This window comes from Podarcis bocagei (assembly GCF_964188305.1).
Source record: "Podarcis bocagei genome assembly, chromosome: 7".
In the NCBI taxonomy this organism is placed as follows: domain Eukaryota; kingdom Metazoa; phylum Chordata; class Lepidosauria; order Squamata; family Lacertidae; genus Podarcis; species Podarcis bocagei.
Genome location: NC_138132.1, coordinates 69,959,758 through 69,981,325, shown reverse-complemented (window position 1 = coordinate 69,981,325; position 21,568 = coordinate 69,959,758). Strand labels below are relative to the sequence as shown.

Genomic DNA, 21,568 nt, shown 5'->3' with positions numbered 1-21,568 from the left:
ACGTATGGAAGATGGAGCAAACAAATTTCTCTCTGCTGCCCTAGAGGGTAGGACCCAAGCCAATGGATTCAAATTTCAAGAAGAGTGATCCCAACTAAACATCAGGAGAACTTTCTAATGGTAAGAACTTCTTGACAGTGGAATGTACTACCCCAGAAGGTGGTAGACCCTGTTTCATTGGAGGTTTCTAAAGAGAAGTCGGATGCCCCTCTGTCAGGGATTTTTTAGCTGTGATTCCTAAATTGCAGGGGGTTGGACCAGATGATCCTTGGGGTCCATCCCAACTACACAGTGGTACCTCGGGTTACATATGCTTCAGGTTACATACGCTTCAGATTACAGACTCCGCTAACCCAGAAATAGTACCTCGGGTTAAGAACTTTGCTTCAGGATGAGAACAGAAATCGTGCTCCAGCGGCGTGGCAGCAGTGGGAGGCCCCATTAGCTAAAGCGGTGCTTCAGGTTAAGAACAGTTTTAGGTTAAGAACGGACCTCCGGAACGAATTAAGTACTTAACCCAAGGTACCACTGTACAAGTCTATGATTCACTGATTCTATATGTACATCTTTAGGACCATCTTCTGATTGCAAGTTGCTTTAACAGATGTTAATCATGGGTTGTAGCCAACTCGGACTTACTCAGAGTAGACCTGTTGAAATGAACTGACCTGTATGCCATGCCCATCAACTTCAGGCATGAGCAGAGCTAACATCGGAAGCAACCTGTTGTATTTTAATATTATCATCCTCCCTGGGACCTTATGGCAAATGATAGGTAAGATATCTACATCATCATTGCCTGATGCAGTGGGAAATGGGAGTCTGAGCTGGACTGCCCTTTGCCCTGAACCAGGCAGCCTCTTCTTATATAAACTGTAGCAGTCTGCTGCATGCCCATTGTTTTGTCGTGTTCTGTTTGAGCTGGGAGGATTGCTGCCATGGTCGGAGGGATGCAGAGACTGGATATTCCTAGTTGCAGTTGCCTTGTAAGAATGAAAGAAAATACTGGGGGAGACTGTGCCGAGTGAAAATCCTGGAATTTGGACACCCTTCTCGAATCTAGCCGGCTTGCCAGTGCTTTCTGTTTCAGGGTCCTTTGTTTTTGGACAGAGCTGGAAATCAAACACGTCACACCATATTTGGGCATATTTGGGGGGGGGAGAGATGTGCAACTTTGGAAGCGGGAATCCCCTTGCCGAAGATCATGTGCAAAGCCATGACTCGCTGTGCTTGCCCTCAGCGGGGTTGGGAACATTTGCCTCTGCTCTCCAGCCTCCCCACCTAATGCTTTTGTTCAGCACTGAATATGCTCCCAGCGCTGCATTCTGCCTCCTTACGCTGCACATTTCTTTTAGCACAGGGATTCGGAAATGTGGATGATTCATGCTGTTGCGTGTTTGGAAACAGCCTCTTGTTCACCCCTCTATTGGTAAAAGTTTTGGACTGGGCCTCCTTGACACAAGGCAGATCCAGCTCTTCCTGATGGCAGTGGGGAATTCAGTGGGCGGAATCTGCTTTTCTGCAATGGTTCTCCTTCCTCCAGCCTCATCTACAAGAGCACTTCTTTCGCAGAAGCGAGCTCGTTCCTTAGGGCACTAGAGAGAGGTGGATCTGCCTAGCTCTAGCCTGTGACAATCTTGCACACATCACCCACCGTAGTTTATTCCTAGGAATGTTGGAAAATTCTGACACCCCCAAAATGGAAATGGAAGCAGCAATTGCTAATGTCCATGCATTCATCTCATGTTTGGGATGGATATCAGAGCCTTCCTCAGTTCTAACCAACCCCGTGTTGAGCGGAGAAGGTCTGCAGGGGAGATCTATTTAATGTTCATCTGAATGCAAGAAGAACACCTCGCATGACTGGAGATCCATCTTTATTCGGATGTTTGACCGCATAGATAATTCTACTGGCATTCACGCGAAACAAGTAGAAGCTGCCTTTGGATATTCTCTGCTCAACATCAAGATGGTTGTAGATTGAGCATATGTAGCAATGCTCACAGACATTGGGAGCGAGGCTTGCAAGCATTTCCCTGCCTCCTGTCCATGGATATAGAGGCCACATGGTTCAGGCAAATTCGTTAACATGCTTCCTTTCCAGCGTTCAAAATTCACCGGGGGCCAGGTGCATTTTGCACCTGGCTATCGGCCAGTTGCAACCAAGTGAAGATACCTGGGTGCCAGGATAGTGCCTGATGTCTCCACCATCTGGAGGTGCATACCTGGAGATCCAGTGTGGTGTAGTGGTTAAGAGGGAAGACTTGTAATCTGGTGAACTGGGTTCGTGTCTCCACTCCTCCACATGCAGCTGCTGGGTGACCTTGGGCTAGTCACACTTCTCTGAAGTCTCTCAGCCCCACTCACCTCACAGAGTGTTTGTTGTGGGGGAGGAAGGGAAAGGAGAATGTTAGCCACTTTGAGACTCCTTCGGGTAGTGATAAAGCGGGATACTGAATCCAAACTCTTCTCTTCTTTTTCTTTGATCTTGCCTGTTTTCACACACTAACAATACACACTGTAGAATTATATTCATGATATTATATCTGCACAATCAGAATGAATTTCAGGAACCAAAAAGTCGTATTGAAAAACATGACTTTCCTGCCATCTGGCCCTAAAAAGGGGCAACTAGGCATTCCGTTTGGGCAGCTGTGGTTTGAGGAGCCAGTTGGCGCCTAGCTTATATATCTGAGTTTCTAACACTGTTTCTAACACTTTCTAACATTTCTTTGATCTACATCCAGATCACAGACGCACCCTTAAGCTCCTTGGAATCCTTGCTTCACTTTGGGTTGCTTCGGAGAGATCTTGCTTCAGTTCCCAATTCTGGATGCCTTCAAATCTTTTGCCCATCCCTACTCTCTACCCACCTTCCAAGCCTGCATTAAATGCAGCTCATGCATTGCTAAGCATTTTCTCTCAAGTGGGTTAAAGTTGCAGAGAGGGTGTGTGTGTGTGTGTGTGTGTGTGTGTCGCAGGGTCAGATTCTGCTCATGTTACCTGACCCTCTGCTTGTCAGGTATTCCTAACCCCTTGCATGATGCACAGGTGTTTCAATCAAGCCATGTTATACTAAAAAGGGGGGGATGAGGTTTCACTTTGAGGTATGTAGAAGAGACCCAGTTTTGTTATTTAAGATTTCTACATAGCCCTGTTTCAAGTTCAAGAGGCAGACGATGATTTTAATTTGCAATACATCAAAAGGCTTTCAGAGATGGCAAGGGTGCCTGTGTCACTGAAATATATATATTTCTGCGTGGTGTGGAGAAAGTAGAAGGTTTTTTCCCTCCCTTGACGTACTATAACTCAGGCATTCAGTGAAATGAATGAGCAGTAGATTTAGGACAGATGAAAGGAAGTCCTTTCCTATACGACAAATAATTAATTTAGACCAAGGGTTGCCAGGGTTGCACATTGTGATTTTGGAGTGAGTACAATCAGCGGCACCTTTCTCATAATTTGAATCCACTGGCTTGGGTCCTACCCTCTGAAGCAGCAGAAAAGAAGCTCGCTCCATCTCCCATTCATATATTGGAAGATGGTTATCATATCACCTCTCAGCCTTCTCTTCTAAAAGGCTAAACATGCCTAACTCCCTCAACCATTCCTCATAAGGCTTGGTTTGCAGACCCTTGATCATCTCGGTTGTTCTCCTTTGCACACATTCCAGCTTGAGGCTACCAATGCATGGGAGATGAGCGACCCAAGAACAGCTATGAAAAGGCATCAAAGGCCCTTGAGTCTCCAGCAACAATGCTGGATTAAGGGGGTATCACTAAGATACACACCTTCTGAATGAAACATATGGGCATGGGAAGCAAGCTGCTGTGAGTGCCTTTAGACAAGATGCTGCGCTAGATGGATCCAGCAGAATTCTCCTTGCGTTCTTATGAATGGCAAACTCATATGAACTAATATGCATGGCATACATGTGATCTTCCACTAAGGAATGCATGCAAAGCATGTGCATCTCTACGGTGTCTTGCAACAAGGCTGCTTGATGCAAATCAATGTGTTGCAGTTGTTCTTTTACCGTTTTCCCTGTATTCTTATGTCCCAGCCACCGAAATCAATGAATTTGGCTTGCTTATGCTATCACCCCTCCTGATCACCTTGCTTGGAAAAGGACTTTTGCAAAGGAAGCTGCCTTAAACCGAGTCAGACCACTGGGAGACAGAGAAAGGAGAGGGGAAAGCAGGGTAAGAATGCACACTCTGTGGGGTTGGAGCCAGGGACACAGGGAGCTGAAAAGTCAGATCCCCAGTTATCTCAGTTGGTTAGAGTGTAGCGTTGATAACGCCAGAGTCATGGGTTCAGTCCCCATACAGACATATTCCTGCATTTCAGGGACTTGGACTAGATGACCCTTGGGGTCCCTTCCAACTCTGTTGTTGTTGTTTAGTCGTTTAGTCGTGTCCGACTCTTCGTGACCCCATGGACCAGAGCACGCAAGGCACTCCTGTCTTCCACCGCCTCCCACAGTTTGGTCAAACTCATGTTCATAGCTTTGAGAACACTGTCCAACCATCTCGTCCTCTGTCGTCCCCTTCTCCTTGTGCCCTCCATCTTTCCCAACATCAGGGTCTTTTCCAGGGAGTCTTCTCTTCTCATGAGGTGGCCAAAGTATTGGAACCTCAACTTCACTATCTGTCCTTCCAGTGAACACTCAGGGCTAATTTCCTTAAGAATGGATACGTTTGATCTTCTTGCAGTCCAAGAGACTCTCAAGAGTCTCCTCCAGCACCATAATTCAAAAGCATCAATTCTTCGGCGATCAGCCTTCTTTATGGTCCAGCTCTCTCTTCCATACATCACTACTGGGAAAACCATGGCTTTAACTATACGGACCTTAAACTCCATGGACAAAGGCAACAGGCTTCCAACTCTACAACTCTGCAAATTCATTGGTCCATCCAGCTCATTCATGCTTGGCTATAGCAGCCTCTTTTATCCAGCTGGCTTCAATCTAGGGGCGTCTCCACCCCCATCGTTCTGCCCGGACGCTGAGGTCCAGCGCCGAGGGCCTTCTGGTGGTTCCCTCCCTGCAAGAAGTGATGTTACAGGGAACCAGGCAAAGGGCCTTCTTGGTAGTGGTTCCTGCCCTGTGGAACACCCTCCCATCAGATGTCAAAGAGATAAACAGCTACCTAATTTAGAAGGGAAGTTTTTAATGTGTGACATTTAATGTATTTTTGATCTTTGTTGGAAGCTGCCCAGAGTGGCTGGGGAAGCCCAGCCAGATGGGCGGGGTACAAATAATAAATAAATTATTATTATTATTATTATTATTATTATTATTATTATTATTATTATACTGATGGGGTGGGGGTTGTCATCCAGAACATTGGGAGGGCACCAGGTTGGGGAAGACTGGTCCACAGTAATCAGCAGCATCACTCTAAGATAATGGTAGGCAACCTTAGCCCTGGGTGCCAAACGTGGCCTTCCAGGCCTCGCCACTTGGCCCTTGGGACTCTCTCAGGCCACACACCCCTCCCCAGCCACACCCTCTCTCCCCAGGTAACACTCCTCATTGACCTTGCTAGAAGACACCCACCTTGGGTCTCTCTGGCTGGCTGGAACATATTCCCAAACTCTGATGAGGACTCTTGCTGGATGGAAGATTAAAACGGGTGTGTGTGTGTGTTTGTGTACAAACTAGGGGTGGAATTTGCATGAGTTGCTCTGCCCTTAGTGGCTCTGGCCATTGACTTGGATGGCTTTAGATGAAGATGTGGCAAATTCATGGAAGGGAAGGCTCTTGATAACTACTAGATGGGTCACTGGCCTGATCTAACAGGGCTCTCTTTGTGTTCTTCAAACCCTCCTTGGATGGTCGGGGTTTTGGAAGGACTTCTTTGCTTTCCCTGCTCTGATACTAGGCCAGCCTGGGCTCATTCAGTGGAGATTTAGGTCAGTTTGCCTGCTTTAGCTGCTAGCCACAGCTGTTCTCCGTTCTGCGGCTGGCTCTGAGGAATCAGAGCAGAGCAGGCTAGACCACAAAAATCTGTACATCTGGCAGGAGTTGGGATGCAAACCTCCCTGTAGGGCAGCCTTTCTCAACCTGTGGGTCCCCAGATGTTGTTGAACTACAACTCTCATCACCCCTAGCTAGCAAGGCCAGAGCTCAGGGATGATGGGAGTTGTAATCCAACAGCATCTGGGGACCCACAGGTTGAGAACCACTGCTGTAGGGCTTTTCTCCTACTCATACAGAGCCTGCCTCCGCCCCGCCTCATCTTAGGGTTGATGCAGTGGGAGTAAATGTCAACCACCCCGTACTGCATGTTCTGGGGAAACATACAAGCCTACAAGGAGCAGTGAGGGGCCTCCTTGCCAGTCCCAAGAGCTGCTCCCTACAGATGCTCAGATGAGGGAACAACATGCAGTGCCAACTCAACACAGCAGGTCTAGGAGGTCATGTGACATGGGCCAATCTGAAGCTAGGGCAGGTGGTCCCCTGATGGGACAGCCACACAACAGCCCATAATCCCCCTGGCCAAAAAAAAAAAAAGTCAGGTGACACTCAATGGCCAATTTTGCACCACCACCCAATAGGAAAATGGCAAAATTTGCTCAGTCCTGGGCTACTTGTTAGTGAGGGAGGTCACCGGGCCCCTCCTCCACGCTGTCAAAGTCTGGATCTTCAGCGAGTCAGCCTGTCCCTTGTCCGCTCTCAGGCCTGAGTGCCTGACACAAAACTGGTTCTGGAGGCAAACCAAGCAGCCTGGCATTTTCAAGATCATGCCCTCCAACATTTCTCCAATGAAAATAGGGACATCCATAATAATAATGATATTAATAATAATAATAGTTTTTACCCCACCCATCTGACTGGGTTGCCCAAGCCACTCTGGACAGCTTCCAACACACACACATACACACACACACACACACACACAAAAACATTAAGCATCTAGAAAACTTCCCTATGCAAGGCTGCCTTCAGATATCTTCTAAAGGTTGTATAGTTGCTTTCTCCTTGTTCACATAACTCCATACCGTCCAGCATTTTTTTCAATGAAAATAGGGACGTTCTAGGAAAAGTGGGACCAAACGATTCTGGAATCAAATCAGAAACCAGGATGGCTTCTGTAAATCCAGGACTGTCCCTGGAAAATAGGGGCATTTGGAGAGTCTGCAAGCTGCAACACCTGACAGGTGTTGGCTATCCCCGGATCAAGAAGAAAAACAAGTGATGTTTGCTGATGCAAGGGCCAGCCCCTGGGTGGTGGGTTCCCGTCTTGGCTCCTTGCATCAAAGCTAGGCAGGATGGCTACCTTCCCCAGTCCTTGTCGTGTTAACAATATCCCTGCATGTAGAAATGGAGCAGCCAAATCTTCCCCTCAACTTTCTGCCTTACAGCAAGAAAAAACTTCAGCAGAGTAATTTCTGTGCACCAGGTTGCCTTTAAATCAAGGGTGGGGAAAGTCTTTCAACCTGAGGGCAACTATTCCTCCTGGAAAATCTTTGGAAGGGAGGCACATGTCACTGGTGGGTGGGGCCAGAAACAGAAGTGGGCGAAGCATCCAATGCAAACTTCAACTTTCTACAAATGTTTCTCTGCACCATACCTTTATGCGCCTCTGTGATCATTCTACATCACTCCCCTTTATCCCTTCCCCCCAATTTGTTGTTGTTTAGTCGTTTAGTCATGTCTGACTCTTCGTGACCCCATGGACCAGAGCACACCAGGCCCCCCTGTCTTCCACTGCCTCCTGCAGTTTGGTCAAACTCATGCTGGTAGCTTCGAGAACACCGTCCAACCATCTTGTCCTGTGTCGTCCCCTTCTCCTTGTGCCCTCCATCTTTCCCAACATCAAGGTCTTTTCCAGGGAGTCTTCTCTTCTCATGAGGTGGCCATAGTACTGGAGCCTCAGCTTCATGATCTGTCCTTCCAGTGAGCACTCAGAGCTGATTTCCTTAAGAATGGATAGGTTTGATCTTCTTGCAGTCCATGGGACTCTCAAGAGTCTCCTCCAGCACCATAATTCAAAAGCATAAATTCTTCGGCAATCAGCCTTCTTTATGGTCCAGCTCTCACTTCCATACATCACTACTGGGAAAACCATAGCTTTTACTATACAGACCTTTGTTGGCAAGGTGATGTCTCGGCTTTTTAAGATGCTGTCTAGGTTTGTCGTTGCTTTTCTCCCAAGAAGCAGGCGTCTTTTAATTTCGTGACTGCTGTCACCATAAAAAGCCCCAAATATAGCCTTTCCTCCTAAGCGGGTGCATTTTTGTAAACCTTTCTTGGCTGGAGAACTGCATGGCAAAATTTGCACTTTGAAGGGTGGCTGTGTTTTAGAGAATGCGGATGAGGTAGATTTGCTGTTAAATACAAACGTAATCAAAAGGATACCTTGGAATATCCTACTATCGTGTGGATTCCCCTTGCAATGCAGAGATGCTCGCATCCATTTTGACTGACTGACCACTGTTGTTTTTCTGCTGCACATGACTGGGATTGCACATGTGGTTGAGCATGACCTGCGTGCGCACGCAAGGGTACATGCATGCCTTTTAAAAATAGGGGAAACTAAGCACCGGTGGAGAGCCCCACTGGATGAGACAAAAGCACCACCAAGCCTGGCATCCTGTTTACTTGCATGCTTGTACACCCGCTGCTGTGCTGCTAGCGCTCCCCTGTGCCATTGATACGCACACTCTTGCCGCCAGAGCATCCCAAAACGGAGTCCCTTTTCCTTCTCACTTGTCCTCCTCGCCAGCCATTTCTTGGGTAGAAGCCCGTGCGGAGCTGGCAACAGTTGCCTGCTTTGCAGCCTGTCAGTTAAAGCACCAAAATCTGGTGCTCTTGGCTGTTGGGGAAATGCAGAAGGCCAAGAGCAAATAATTGCAGAGAGGGTATGGGTGGATATCTCCCAGCCCTGGCTCATCTTCATGAGGTTTTGACCCTCTGAGCAGCTTCCTAGCAGGAAGCAGGATCTGTCTGGAGCTGAGCTGTCAAGGTCGGTGCTTGTACACCCTGCAGAACTTCCTGCAGGACTCAAAGACCCTGGGTGGAGTCCTCATTTACTGAGCAGACCTTTTGGCTGCAGTATAGAATCATAGAATCATAGAATCATAGAATCATAGAGTTGGAAGAGACCACAAGGGCCATCGAGTCCAACCCCCTGCCAAGCAGGAAACACCATCAGAGCACTCCTGACATATGGTTGTCAAGCCTCTGCTTAAAGACCTCCAAAGTAGGAGACTCCACCACACTCCTTGGCAGCAAATTCCACTGTCGAACAGCTCTTACTGTCAGGAAGTTCTTCCTAATGTTTAGGTGGAATCTTCTTTCTTGTAGTTTGGATCCATTGCTCCGTGTCCGCTTCTCTGGAGCAGCAGAAAACAACCTTTCTCCCTCCTCTATGTGGCATCCTTTTATATATTTGAACATGGCTATCATATCACCCCTTAACCTCCTCTTCTCCAGGCTAAACATGCCCAGCTCCCTTAGCCGTTCCTCATAAGGCATCGTTTCCAGGCCTTTGACCATTTTGGTTGCCCTCCTCTGGACACGTTCCAGTTTGTCAGTGTCCTTCTTGAATTGTGGTGCCCAGAACTGGACACAGTACTCCAGGTGTGGTCTGACCAGAGCAGAATACAGTGGCACTATTACTTCCCTTGATCTAGATGCTATACTCCTATTGATGCAGCCCAGAATTGCATTGGCTTTTTTAGCTGCCGCGTCACACTGTTGGCTCATGTCAAGTTTGTGGTCAACCAAGACTCCTAGATCCTTTTCACATGTACTGCTCTCAAGCCAGGTGTCCCCCATCTTGCATTTGTGCCTCTCATTTTTTTTGCCCAAGTGCAATACTTTACATTTCTCCCTGTTAAAATTCATTTTGTTTGTTTTTGCCCAGTTCTCTAATCTGTCAAGGTCGTTTTGAAGTGTGATCCTGTCCTCTGGGGTGTTAGCCACCCCTCCCAGTTTGGTGTCATCTGCAAATTTGATCAGGATGCCCTTGAGTCCATCATCCAAGTCGTTGATAAAGATGTTAAATAAGACCGGGCCCAAGACAGAACAGTAGCTCCACTGTTGACTATTTGCAGTATGGTAGCGCTGCAGAGAGCTTGCTGGGGAGACCATGCATTAAAAAGGGACTCAAAAATAACTTAAACAAGGTTTTAATTACAAAAACAAAAACTCCTTATACACTAAATACATCAACAACAAACCAGACCCAAACACCAACCCATCCCCCAGGGTAATGGGAGAGCTAGGTGCTGCTCCTTATATACTCTTCCCAATTGCTGACACAGTTTAATCAGTACAACTCAGCATCCACATCAGCATATTACCCTTGGTGCTGAAAGCGCCTCACTGCTCGCCGGAACATCACCAAGTCAATATTACTGCTAGTGAGAACCAGTGTGGCGTAGTGGTTAGAGCATCAGACTAAGACGTGGGAGACCAGGGTTCGAATCCTTGCTCGGCCATAAAGCTCACTGGGTGTGACCATAGGCCAGTCACTGGCTCTCTGCCCAATCTGCCTCACAGGGTTGTTGCGGGGATTAAATGTGCACCACTTTGAGCTCCTCGGAGGAAAAAGTGGGCAATATATGCCATTAATAGTAATAATTAATGAAATTAGGGCAGAAAGCCCTCAACGGTCTAGGACCATGGCTCTTAAACCCAGGCCACATTATTGTAATCATCTGAGGAAGCAGGGCTGACTTTCCCACAGTTACAGTATTCACATATTCCTCTACTTTGTATGCAAACCAAAGCTTTATAGCTTAGTGGCACCAGTAATTTGGAATGCTGTTTCTATTGAATTGTAGACAGGCACCTACAATTATTCTATTTTGAAACGTACTCAAAACATTTTCATTTCACCAAGCTTTTCAGAGAATTTGGTCACACACAGATACTCGTGAGTAGCACCTGCAGATACATGGTAGTTTCGCGAGGGAAAGGGCCTTCTCACAACTCTCGGCACTGTTTGTTAACTAAAGCTGCCAGGATCCTTTCTTGGAAACCACGACTGTTTAAAGTGGCATCACCATCGTCATAATTTTATTATTTATACCCGCCCACTCTGGGCGGCTTACAGTACACAGTGTACATAGTGCTTCAATTTTTTTTGCAAGTACAGTGGTACCTCAGGTTAAGAACTTAATTCGTTCCGGAGGTCTGTTCTTAACCTGAAACTGTTCTTAATTTGAAGTACCACTTTAGCTAATGGGGCCTCCCGCTGCCGCTGCACGGCCGCTGTGTGATTTCTGTTCTCATCCTGAAGCAAAGCTCTTAACCTGAGGTACTATTTTTGGGTTAGCAGAGTCTGTAACCTGAAGCGTATGTAACTTGAGATACCACTGTAAAGCTTTTGAATGTTAAAGTCTGGACATGGGATTAATTTCTAAAGAAGGATGTCAGTCATATATATGATTTTAGGTTCTTAGCTGCGATTTCGCTACTCTGACTCCAACAGATCCTGCATGCATGTATGACGTTCTTATTGTCCACGAGGTTTCCTCGACTGGATCATGGGAGTGCGGGACTAGGCAAGCCTAGCTCTAACCACTGTACTTTACTCTCCTCTCTGCCATTTTGGCAGAGCAGATCCCCATGGATCTGCCCCTGCAGCGCCAGGGCCCAGCCCTGAAGCCACCCTTCTGCCTTGTGTGTGGCCTTGCCTCGCACCCGGTGCCTCGGCGTGGCGAGATGTGGCAGGTCGTGTGCCGTGGAGACTTTGGTGTCTGCACGGCTGCCGTTTGCACTTGAAAGATTTGAGGCCTGCGAAAAGGAAAAAGGGGGAGGGAAAAAAAGAAGCATTTAATTATCTGGGCAATTAATTCCACTCAGTATAGCTCGTGGGGGAGGGGGTAGACCCGATGTCAATGGGGACGCTTATTTAATGAGGTAATGATGCTGGAGGGGGGGGGAGACCTGAAAACCCCTGGTGAATTCCTCAGCCAGGGAAGGAGGGAGGAAGAATCCACCTGAATAAAGGGGGGGGGGGCAGACGGTTGGAGAAGAGGTTGCCTTTATGGAGGTACAAAAGATTTCCGAATTCCCCCAGCCTCTGCAGCTGCCCCCACCTCAGCCCCACGTCTGGGAATGCTGCCCACAACAACTTGGGCCTTGGGAGACGCCTCACAGTTTCTCCCCACGCTGGGCAGGCTAATGCCTTGCCAATGTCCCCCCCCCCCCGCTACAGCCAATCCACTACTTCTGCTTGGACTTTTTACTATTGAAGATACGCCTGCCCTGGTCCCTCGGGGGCCAGAGTGGCATCCAGCCCTGGCATCTCCTTCGGCCTGGAGGGAGGCCAGCCACGGCGGCACGGACATTTTAATGAAAAGCCCATCGACGTGGACAGGCCGGGGCAGGCTGGCTTGGCTAAGTGGGCTGGGGGGGGGGAGTGGCACAGACTCCTGCCGGGATGGCAGCCAGGCCTGCGCCTGCCCGTTCCCATCAGGCGAGGAGGATTTGCTTTAAATGCCAGGCACAGCGTGCCGGCCTGCAGAGACAGACGTGGGCTGGAACGGCACAAAAGAAGCTCCCCCCCCCAGCATCCCTGGCTCTCTTGTCCTGCCGTAGGAGGGCAGGCGGTCGAGTGCCTTTTCCTGGCTCACACCCTGACGTCCCCTCCAGCCACCCTCTCTGTCTTTGCTGAGGTGAGAGGAAACAGCAGAGCCTGAGAGTCCCAGCTCTATGATTCTCATGGTTGCAAAGGACGAGTGCTTCTGGCACCACACGGTCATCCCTGACTGCAGGGGTAAAGGTAAAGGTAAAGGGACCCCTGACCATTAGGTCCAGTCGTGACCAACTCTGGGGTTGCAGTGCTCATCTCGCTTTATTGGCCGAGGGAGCCGGCATACAGCTTCCGGGTCATGTGGCCAGAATGACTAAGCCACTTCTGGTGAACCAGAGCAGCACACGGAAACACCATTTACCTTCCTGCCAGAGCGGTACCTATTTATCTACTTGCACTTTAACGTGCTTTTGAACTGCTAGGTTGGCAGGAGCAGGGACTGAGCAACGGGAGCTCACCCCGTCGCGGAGATTCGAACAGCCGACCTTCTGGTCGGCAAGTCCTAGGGTCTGTGGTTTAACCCACAGCGCCGCCACATCTCCCTCTGTTGGGGGCCGCTTGCCTGTGGTGGACGGGCCAGAGGTTAAACTGGCCAAAGCAAGATATGTAACTTTTACCATTTGTACAGTAGGCTGGTGTCTACACACAGACACCGATACTGATAATGTTTCTGTTTCCTGTTAATTTTGTTGCTTTGAATATATACTTTATATCTGACTTTCTTCAATGATGCTTTATTCTGGATTGATTGATTTGAAGTTCGATTGTGTTGTCAGCCATTTTGAGATTGTTCCTTCGACCTGTAAAGCAGTATAGGGATGAAATGAAAAATAATAATAATAATATCAAATGTAGTTCCAGATTTGCCAGGCTTGGAAAAGAAGCTTCTATTGTTTACATAATGAAGGAATGCCAAGTTATATAAAAAGTATTTATTTGGAGGTTCTAGTTCTTGTCAAAATCTCAAATTATGCCTAATTTCCCCCATGATAAATATATTCCAGAGTGAGTGATACCTAGCATCTGGAATAAGATCTTCCACTGAGCTTCAATCGCTATTCATTCTGATATATATTTCAAGCGAAGAACTTGACAATTTGGGAATGGCAAAACTCCGTGGGAAACTTAGCAGTGCGTTCCTAACCAATGTTTGCCCAGGAGTGAGTCCTATCCAATTCAGTGGGACTTAACTGCCAGGCAAGCAGAGTTAGGATTGTAACCTGGAATCCCATTGCTGTCGTTTGGCTAAGATTGGCATGCATTTTCCTGCAACATCAGCCCGGTGGGGGAAGCACCACCTGCTAAAGTTCTTAGCTCTAGGGTCAGAAGCCAAATGGGGTCAACTCTAAGCTTGGGCTGGTTGAGAAGGTGACCTCTGACTTCTGTTTCTTTTCTGTTCACCTGCAGAAACACTGATGGACTCCACGACAGCAACGGCAGAGCTAGGCTGGACCGTGCATCCACCATCAGGGGTGAGTTTGTGGGGAAGAGGGGCTTCGTCAGTCTGACATGAGCAGGGATGTGTGAACCTATCAGTTTTGGCGTTTCTCATTTCTCCAATCTTAAACTCAGTTCTCCCCATTTCCACACCAATTTGCTTTTTTTTTTTAAAGTCCTTGTGAAAACTAATCAGCGCTTTGTGCAGGTTTCTCCTAATATACACATTTTGGCAAAACTATTTCCCCAGATTGAGTGCATCTCTGGAAGTCGTTTTCACAGATATATGTATTTTCATCCCAGTGTTTTGCATTTTTGTACGCATTCCTCAGCCGGATAGGTGAACTGCAGAATTAGGAGAAGTGTGAATTTTGAAAGGTGGCTGTTTTTCAGTTTGCGTGTGGGAAGTGTGAACAAGGCAAGTTTGCCTATAAATGTGAATCGAATGTATGCCCATCTTTAGACGTGAGAAAGGTCTCCTTGGTCAGGGACAACTTTCTATATTGGTCTCCAAGAAAGAGGGAAACGGGCTAGCTTCAAGTGGCTCTTCAGGGTTGCAAGTTGTGCTGTGATGACTTGGTGGTGGGAGATGGTGGATACAATTTGAATTATCTGGCAGGGTTGCAAACATGCAAAGCATGCAGTGCACGACGGACAGCAACACTGGTAGCTGCCTAATGCCAGCTCCAACTGTTTGACTCACAAGCTGTCTGGCTGAAAAGAGTCCTGCTTCCCTGATCTGGGGATTGAACCTCAAACCTTTGACATGCCCTCCTGACAAGCTGCCCTATATTGAGTCAGACCATTAGCTCATCCAACCCAATATTGCTTACTCTGACTGGCAGCTGCTCTTCAGGATCTCAGACAGAGGCTTTCCCCACTCCTTGCAACCCAATCCTTTAAACAAGAGGTGTCTGGGATTGAACCTAGAGCCTTCTGCATTCAAAGCATGCAATCTACCACTGAGCCTCTTCAGTATTGACAAGGGAGCGGGAGGGAGAAGATTTGCAGGTTTCTGATGAAAAGCTCCCCCCTCCCCAAGCCAATTTCAGAACCCTCCATGTAATATGTATAAGGAGAAGGCTCCAAATGCTCACTGCTCATTTGCGAATTGCACCGAGGAAAATGCCTAGGTAATTTTCCGTCGGAATGCCGCAAACTCTCACATAATAATTCTGATAAGGCTGACAGCGCTAATGAACGCAATTAGTTGATTAATTAAATTCATGGCAATTTATTTATTTTTTTAAAAAGGTGTTTAATTGAGGGTGGGGACACTTTGGATGCCATTGCGGGAAGCAAGTTGCTGTTTAGGCATCACACTTTGAATAGGGGTTTTTTTTTGGGGGGATGCAAATAAAGCATTTTGTGGTGTTGAATCCAAGGAAATGCTTATTTTCCCCAGGTAGTCTCAACACACACACACACACACACACACACACACACAATCTGCTTGCAGATGTAACCTACCAAGAAGCTACAGTAAGCCAGACCCATCTCAGACAAGCAAATCAGAAGCAGGGAGTTTTCCAGAGGCTGCATTTCATTTGTTAAAAGAAAATATGCATATATACGACCCGTCATTTTGAACTGAAGGCATCTGCACTGGAAGAATCAAATGCAAATTAAAGCTAAGCATATTATGCGTAACCCAAATCGACTGGCAACTGGTCAATCAAATAAGCTGCAAGGATAGAAAGCAAAAACTGGTAGTGATGCTGGGAATTAGAAAAGAAGCTAGTTAAGGAAACTCAAGGCAAATGCCTCCAGGGAATCTTGGGAACTGTAGTTCCCACACACATAGAGCTACAATTCCCAGCACCTTTAGCAAGCAACAGTTCCTAGGATTGTTTAGGGGAAGCCATGTGTGATAACTGAGCCTTCGTTGTGTTTTCACGTGGATCTGCTTTTACTGAAACCCACAAAGGCCCTGAATGCCCTCTTCAACAACATGGGCTGTGTACACACTGTAGATTTGAAGCACATTTAAGACACATCACTAAAGAATCCTGGGAACTAGTTTGGTAAGCATGCTGGGAATTATAGTTCTGTCAGGTGCAAACCACCTGGGGGCCTCTGGGGTTGCTTTCTAAGCCAACCAACAAGGAGAAAGCAGAGCGGTATGATTGCAGTTTACTTCCTCCACCCAGCTAAGCCGGGGTGCGGAGTCTTTTTCAGCCTGAGGGCCAAATAGCCTCTTTGGCAGCCTTCTAGGGGCCACATAGGGACGTGGGTGGTGCTGTGGTCTAAACCACTGAGCCTCTTGGGCTTGCCGATCAGAAGGTCGGCGGTTCGAATCCCCTTGAATCAACCTAGCAGTTCAAAAGCATGCCAGTGCAAGTAGATAAATAGGTACTGCTGTGGCAGGAAGGTAAACAGCATTTCTGTGCACTCTGGTTTCCACCACGGTGTTCCATTGCACCAGAAGCAGTTTAGTCATGCTGGCCACATGACCCGGAAAGCTGTCTGTGGACAAACGCCGGCTCCCTCAGCCTGAAAGCGAGATGAGCGCCGCAACCCCATAGTCACCTGGACTTAACTGTCCAGGATTCCTTTACTTTTACCTTACCTTTTAGGAGCCACATGTATCAGGCAAGCAAGGGGTGCACGAATGTGTCACTGCCCTGGTGCTGGCTCTTGGGACATAAAGGAGAGGGTGCTGCTTCTGCCCTTTGGGCTTGGAATAACAGAACCATAGAATTGTAGAGTTGGAAGAGATCATAAGGGGCCATCTAGTCTAACCCCCTGGAACTCTGGGACACTTTTGCAGCCTCGGGCTTCCCCATCTGTAACATGGGGGCAAATCATAGCACTTCACTTCCTTGCAGATTAGTTGCAGGATCCGCAGAGCTAATGTGTGTGCTGAACGCTTTGACTGCTTCATGCTATGTGAACGCTAAGTGTTTTTCTTGCTATTAACATCGGGAGTCCAGCCAGTAGCCAGTAAACCTGAACCGCTTGGGTCATGGTGATGGAATTCACCTGGCAGGAACTGCCACAGCGATCCTGTAGGGTGTGAGCTGGGATCAATTAGCCAGAGAGGAAGTCTGGAGCAGAGAGCAGCTGCCAGGAAGGGAGGGGAGGAGGACAGAGGCAGGATGGGGAGCAGGTCTAAGCAGGGACTGAAGGGAGCCAGGCTGAACCAACAATTTCTGGGTTCTGCTCAGACTCGGGAAGTGCAGACACAGCAGGTTTCAGGAGCTACTCAGAACCTAAGCAGACTTTCCATGAAAGGGTGAATGTCAACAGAGTCCATCTTACTCCTGTGGCTGGTCCCCAAGGCTTCTTAGAAACATGTGAGCAAGGTACCAATGACATTTCCTGTTATTTTGTCCCTGGTATTCATGGGTATGCCTGTTTTCCAGGGGGTGGGGGCAACCAGAAGTTCCTCTAAGATTCTGTAATTCTATGCTTCTAAGCAGAGGTTGGATGGCCACCTGTCAGGGATTATTTCGATGTGATTCCTGCATTGCAGAAGGTTGGACTAGAATCTAGATGATCCTCATGGTCCCTTGCAGCTCTACAGTTCTATGATTCTACAAGTTCCATCAGACCTGACTACAGGCCAAACTAGCAGGGGCTGATGGGAGTTGTGGTTCAGAAGCAATTTAGAGGGCTGCAGGTGAGTCACTCCTGTTCTGATGAGTTATCACAGGAGGTTGCTGTGGCCAGGCTTCTCCAGAACTCTTCTTTTACCTTTTAATTTTTGATTAAGAGTTCTGATGGACCAGCAGAAATGTCCATCTCTGGGGTGGGGCACGGGGGTTAAATAGAAGGCATGATTCATTGAGTTTTGGCTGGTGCCTTCATTATACACTCCTCCTCCTCCTCCTCTTCTTCTTCGATCCCTCATAGCTGAGTAAAATTGTCTTCCATGAACACAGTTTTAACAGTGAGTCCGTAAGTCTTAACAGTGAGTCTGTAAGTCCGTAAGTGTGGAGGCCAATTCTGGATCCACATATCCTTCCACAATGGGGACATAGGTTTCCAGATGGGAGTTGATCACAGTGAGGGTTTGCCAAACGTGCCTTCCTCTTCCTCCCTTTCGTCCTGAGTTTGAGCATCTTCAAAGTCCATGACACCTTTGGTCAAGGTTGTTCTCCAGTTGGAGTGCTCACAGGTCAGTGTTCCCCAGTTGTTGGTGTTTATACTACATTTTTTTTAGATTTACATTGAGAGCATCTTCAAACCTCTTTTGTTGACCACCAGCATTACACTTTCCATTTTTAAGTTCGGAATAGAGTAGTTAAAATACACTGTTAGGCTCTAGGTGAAAACTTTAACCACACCATTGGCTGATGAACAGCCTATACCCTTTTAAATGCTTTTGGGGGGAGGCGGGGTATTGGTTTGTTTGTTCTTGTTTTTATTATGTATTTTGTGTTTTTATCATGTTGCAAACTACCCTGAGATCTATGGATGAAGGGCGGTATACTAATTTAATAAATAAATAAATAACAATAGTAGAGTTGGAAGAGGCTTCAGAGGTCATCCAATCTAGTCCACCACTGACCCGCTGATGCAGGAAATCCCCTGCCACAGCAGCCCTGAAAGGTGGGCCACCCAGACTTTGCTTGCAGCGAAGGATAATTCACCACCTTGTGAGACCATCTGCTCCACTGTCAAACAGTGTGTGCCATCTGGGCGTCTTTCCTAATATTGTGTCTAAATCTTATTTTCTTGTAATTGGGCAGAGTTGTGTGCACCAACTACTAGATTTGGCTCAGACACCGATTCAGCGCTTTGAAAGTTTCCCAGTTCGGTTTGGACCCAAATCCCAATTTAGAAAAATGAAAGTAAAGCTTGTGCCTCCCTCTTTTTTTTAATTATCACATGAAAAATTGCTGGGTGGGAGAGGCTATAACCTATTTCCCTTTTGACGGAACTTGATGACACTTGCGGATAGAGTTGCTCGGCATGAGTGGATGAAGCCTGCCAAATTGCAGGCAGATAGGTCCAGGGAGTTTGTGATGGGAACCTTTTCTACTTTATTATTATTTTTAAAGGAAGCCATCTGTAGCCTCTTTCATTTCTGGCAGAAATGGATGATATCTGCATGCTTGTTAGCCTCCCGTGAGAGGACGGATCCTGCCAAATTTCAGACGGAGTGTTGCAGGGGTTCTTGGGCAAGGACAGCCTTTACAGTTTGGGGATGGTTAAAGAGGAATCACTTAATGCTTCAGATGCGCTTAGTGGGAAATTTGTACGAAAGTAGCAAACTGGAGACAGGTGTCTGTGGATCAGGAAACTGAGCAACACATAGATAAATCAGCCTAGGAGTGCTTTTATATTTAGGCATCTTTAAAGGAGCGGTGTGCACCAGATTTGGCTGAGTCCTGAGCCAAATTGGGCGCATTCCGAGGGACTCTGGCATCAAATAAGTCAGGTACAGACAGTCACAGATTCCTGCGAGTCTTGTTAGGTGGTGCAGACCAATCCGTGGCTGGCAAGGGGCGGGTGAAGGGGTGTGTGGTGGGGGCAGGCTGCCCCAGGTGTCACCACTGAGTGGGGTGACAAAATGCCATGCGGCATTCACCGCAGGGCCTGCAGCGCACCCGAGCCACGTTTCTCTGTGCTGCCCAAACAGTCCACCCGCTGCCTTCCCCCCCCCCAGCTGTAGGGCAGCTGAGTGGGAGGAGGCAGGCAGACTCCAGAGGCCCCACCCCTATGGGTGGCTCGCCCCGCCCCTTTGGCAAGGGTTACTTCTGGGTTCCGGCGGTTGCGCATGCGCAGAAGCACTTAATTGTGCTTTGCGCATGTGCAGAAGTGCCAAATTGCAACCCACGCATGCGCAGACGCATGCATGTTGCAAACATTGCGGGTTGCAAATGTGGATCATGTTCACAACCCGAGTGTCCACTGTATTTCAGGTGCCAGGAGTTGTGATCCCCCTCACTCCTGGCTTGTGCTCTTCTCAGTTGGAACCAAATATCACTAGGGCAGGCTACCGGGGGGCGGGGGCGAAAATGCAAAGCTGAGTTGACAGGAGTGGATGTGCAGGCATGTGGCATAGAGGCAGAAGAGCTTTGATGCCCTGCGTTTCCCAAGCAAGCAGAACTAGCAAACAACACAGAACAGAATGGACAGGAGCAAATGGATACATCGCTTCAGCATCCCTCCCCCAGAGCACTGTGGTCGGAGATCCCTGGTAAAGGCGTTTTCTCTGATCAGAGGCAAGGCCTGTCAGTCGCAGAAGGGCCTCTCTCCCCCTACCCCCATATTTGCATTTTTCTTTTATGACGAGCTTCGAAACAAACGTTTCCGTTTCTGAGAAACTGAGAGAAACCAGAACAGACAGGTTTGTGGCCGCTGCCAGAGGTTCTTTAGCCGTGGTTCCTGCATTGCCGGGGGTCGGACCAGATGAGCCCTGGAGGTCCCTTCCAGCTGGACAATTGTATGATTCTTTCCACTCCTACGTGTTCTTCCCAAAGAGCTGGTTCCCTAAGGATTCTTCAAGGTCTGGCAGCTGCCATCCAAAAATATACACCCCCACTTTCAGCCAGAAAGTGCATTTTCACACCAAGTTGTTATCAGTTCAGTGCACAGCATCTCATTCCCCAAGAACTATAATTTTCAAAATTCAATACTGGCCAAGAAAATTGAAGATCCATGTACCGTAAGAAGGCGGCATCAACTGGCAGGTAAGCATCGGCCATACAGGTACATGTTTTGAGCAGAAATGAGAGGGAAAATAATAATGCCATTGTTTCTCAGGATGGAGGCAGACAGTTTGTCTCAGGCAGGGGTGGGGAGGCAGAACCCAATCCTGTTTTCTTCTGGCCTCAGGTGTGCAAGGAGGTTCCCTGCATGAAACTCCCTCACGAGCCCCATGTCTGGTCCAACTTGGGGACTGAAAGTGCCCCATCGCCTGACATCAGTGTGACATCAGGGGATTGCCAGGTGGGAAGCCCCACCCACCTGTCAAATTTGGCCCACAAAGCAGGAGAAGGTTCCCTACATCTGGTCTAAGGGAGCTGAAAGTGATATGGCGGGACTTCTGCCTATCATGTCTTCCTCTCACCCCATCATCTGCACTACAAAAAAGATTTTGCAGGGATCTTGTTGTTGTTTAGTCATTTAGTCGTGTCTGACTCTTCGTGACCCCATGGACCAGAGCACGCCAGGCACTTCTGTCTTCCACTGCCTCCCGCAGTTTGGCCAAGCTCATGCTGGTAGCTTCGAGAACACTGTCCAACCATCTCGTCCTCTGTCGTCCCCTTCTCCTTGTGCCCTCCATCTTTCCCAACATCAGGGTCTTTTCCAGGGAGTCTTCTCTTCTCATGAGGTGGCCAAAGTATTGGAGTCTCAGCTTCAGGATCTGTCCTTCCAGTGAGCAGTCAGGGCTGATTTCCTTAAGAATGGACATGTTTGAGTCTATGGGACTCTCAAAAGTCTCCTCCAGCACCATAATTCAAAAGCAGGGATCTTAGGCGCTCCAAACCATGGGTGATAGAGGTACCACCCATGGACAGCAGCCTTTCACAATCTCAGGCCGATATATGAGCTTTGCCACAATGTGAAAACCACTCACAGCAACAGAGAGCCACTCACAGGAGTGTTCATTGCAAATATATTTC

The 21,568-nt window shown here is 47.9% G+C and overlaps 1 protein-coding gene across 12 annotated transcripts in view; it reads left to right on the top strand.

Moving 5' to 3' along the window:
• The window catches only part of EPHB2 (EPH receptor B2), a 128,882-nt gene that overhangs the window by 13,659 nt on the left and 93,655 nt on the right, over positions 1 to 21,568 (top strand). For 11 of the 12 annotated variants that reach the window (XM_081201450.1, XM_081201442.1, XM_081201447.1 and 8 more), the window contains exon 2: positions 13,962 to 14,026. In XM_081201450.1, the coding sequence (XP_081057576.1) occupies positions 13,962 to 14,026 (65 nt within the window). Of the gene's footprint in view, positions 1 to 12,560; positions 12,637 to 13,961; positions 14,027 to 21,568 lie in introns of those variants that run through there. The other variant, XM_081201440.1, reaches the window with a different exon arrangement.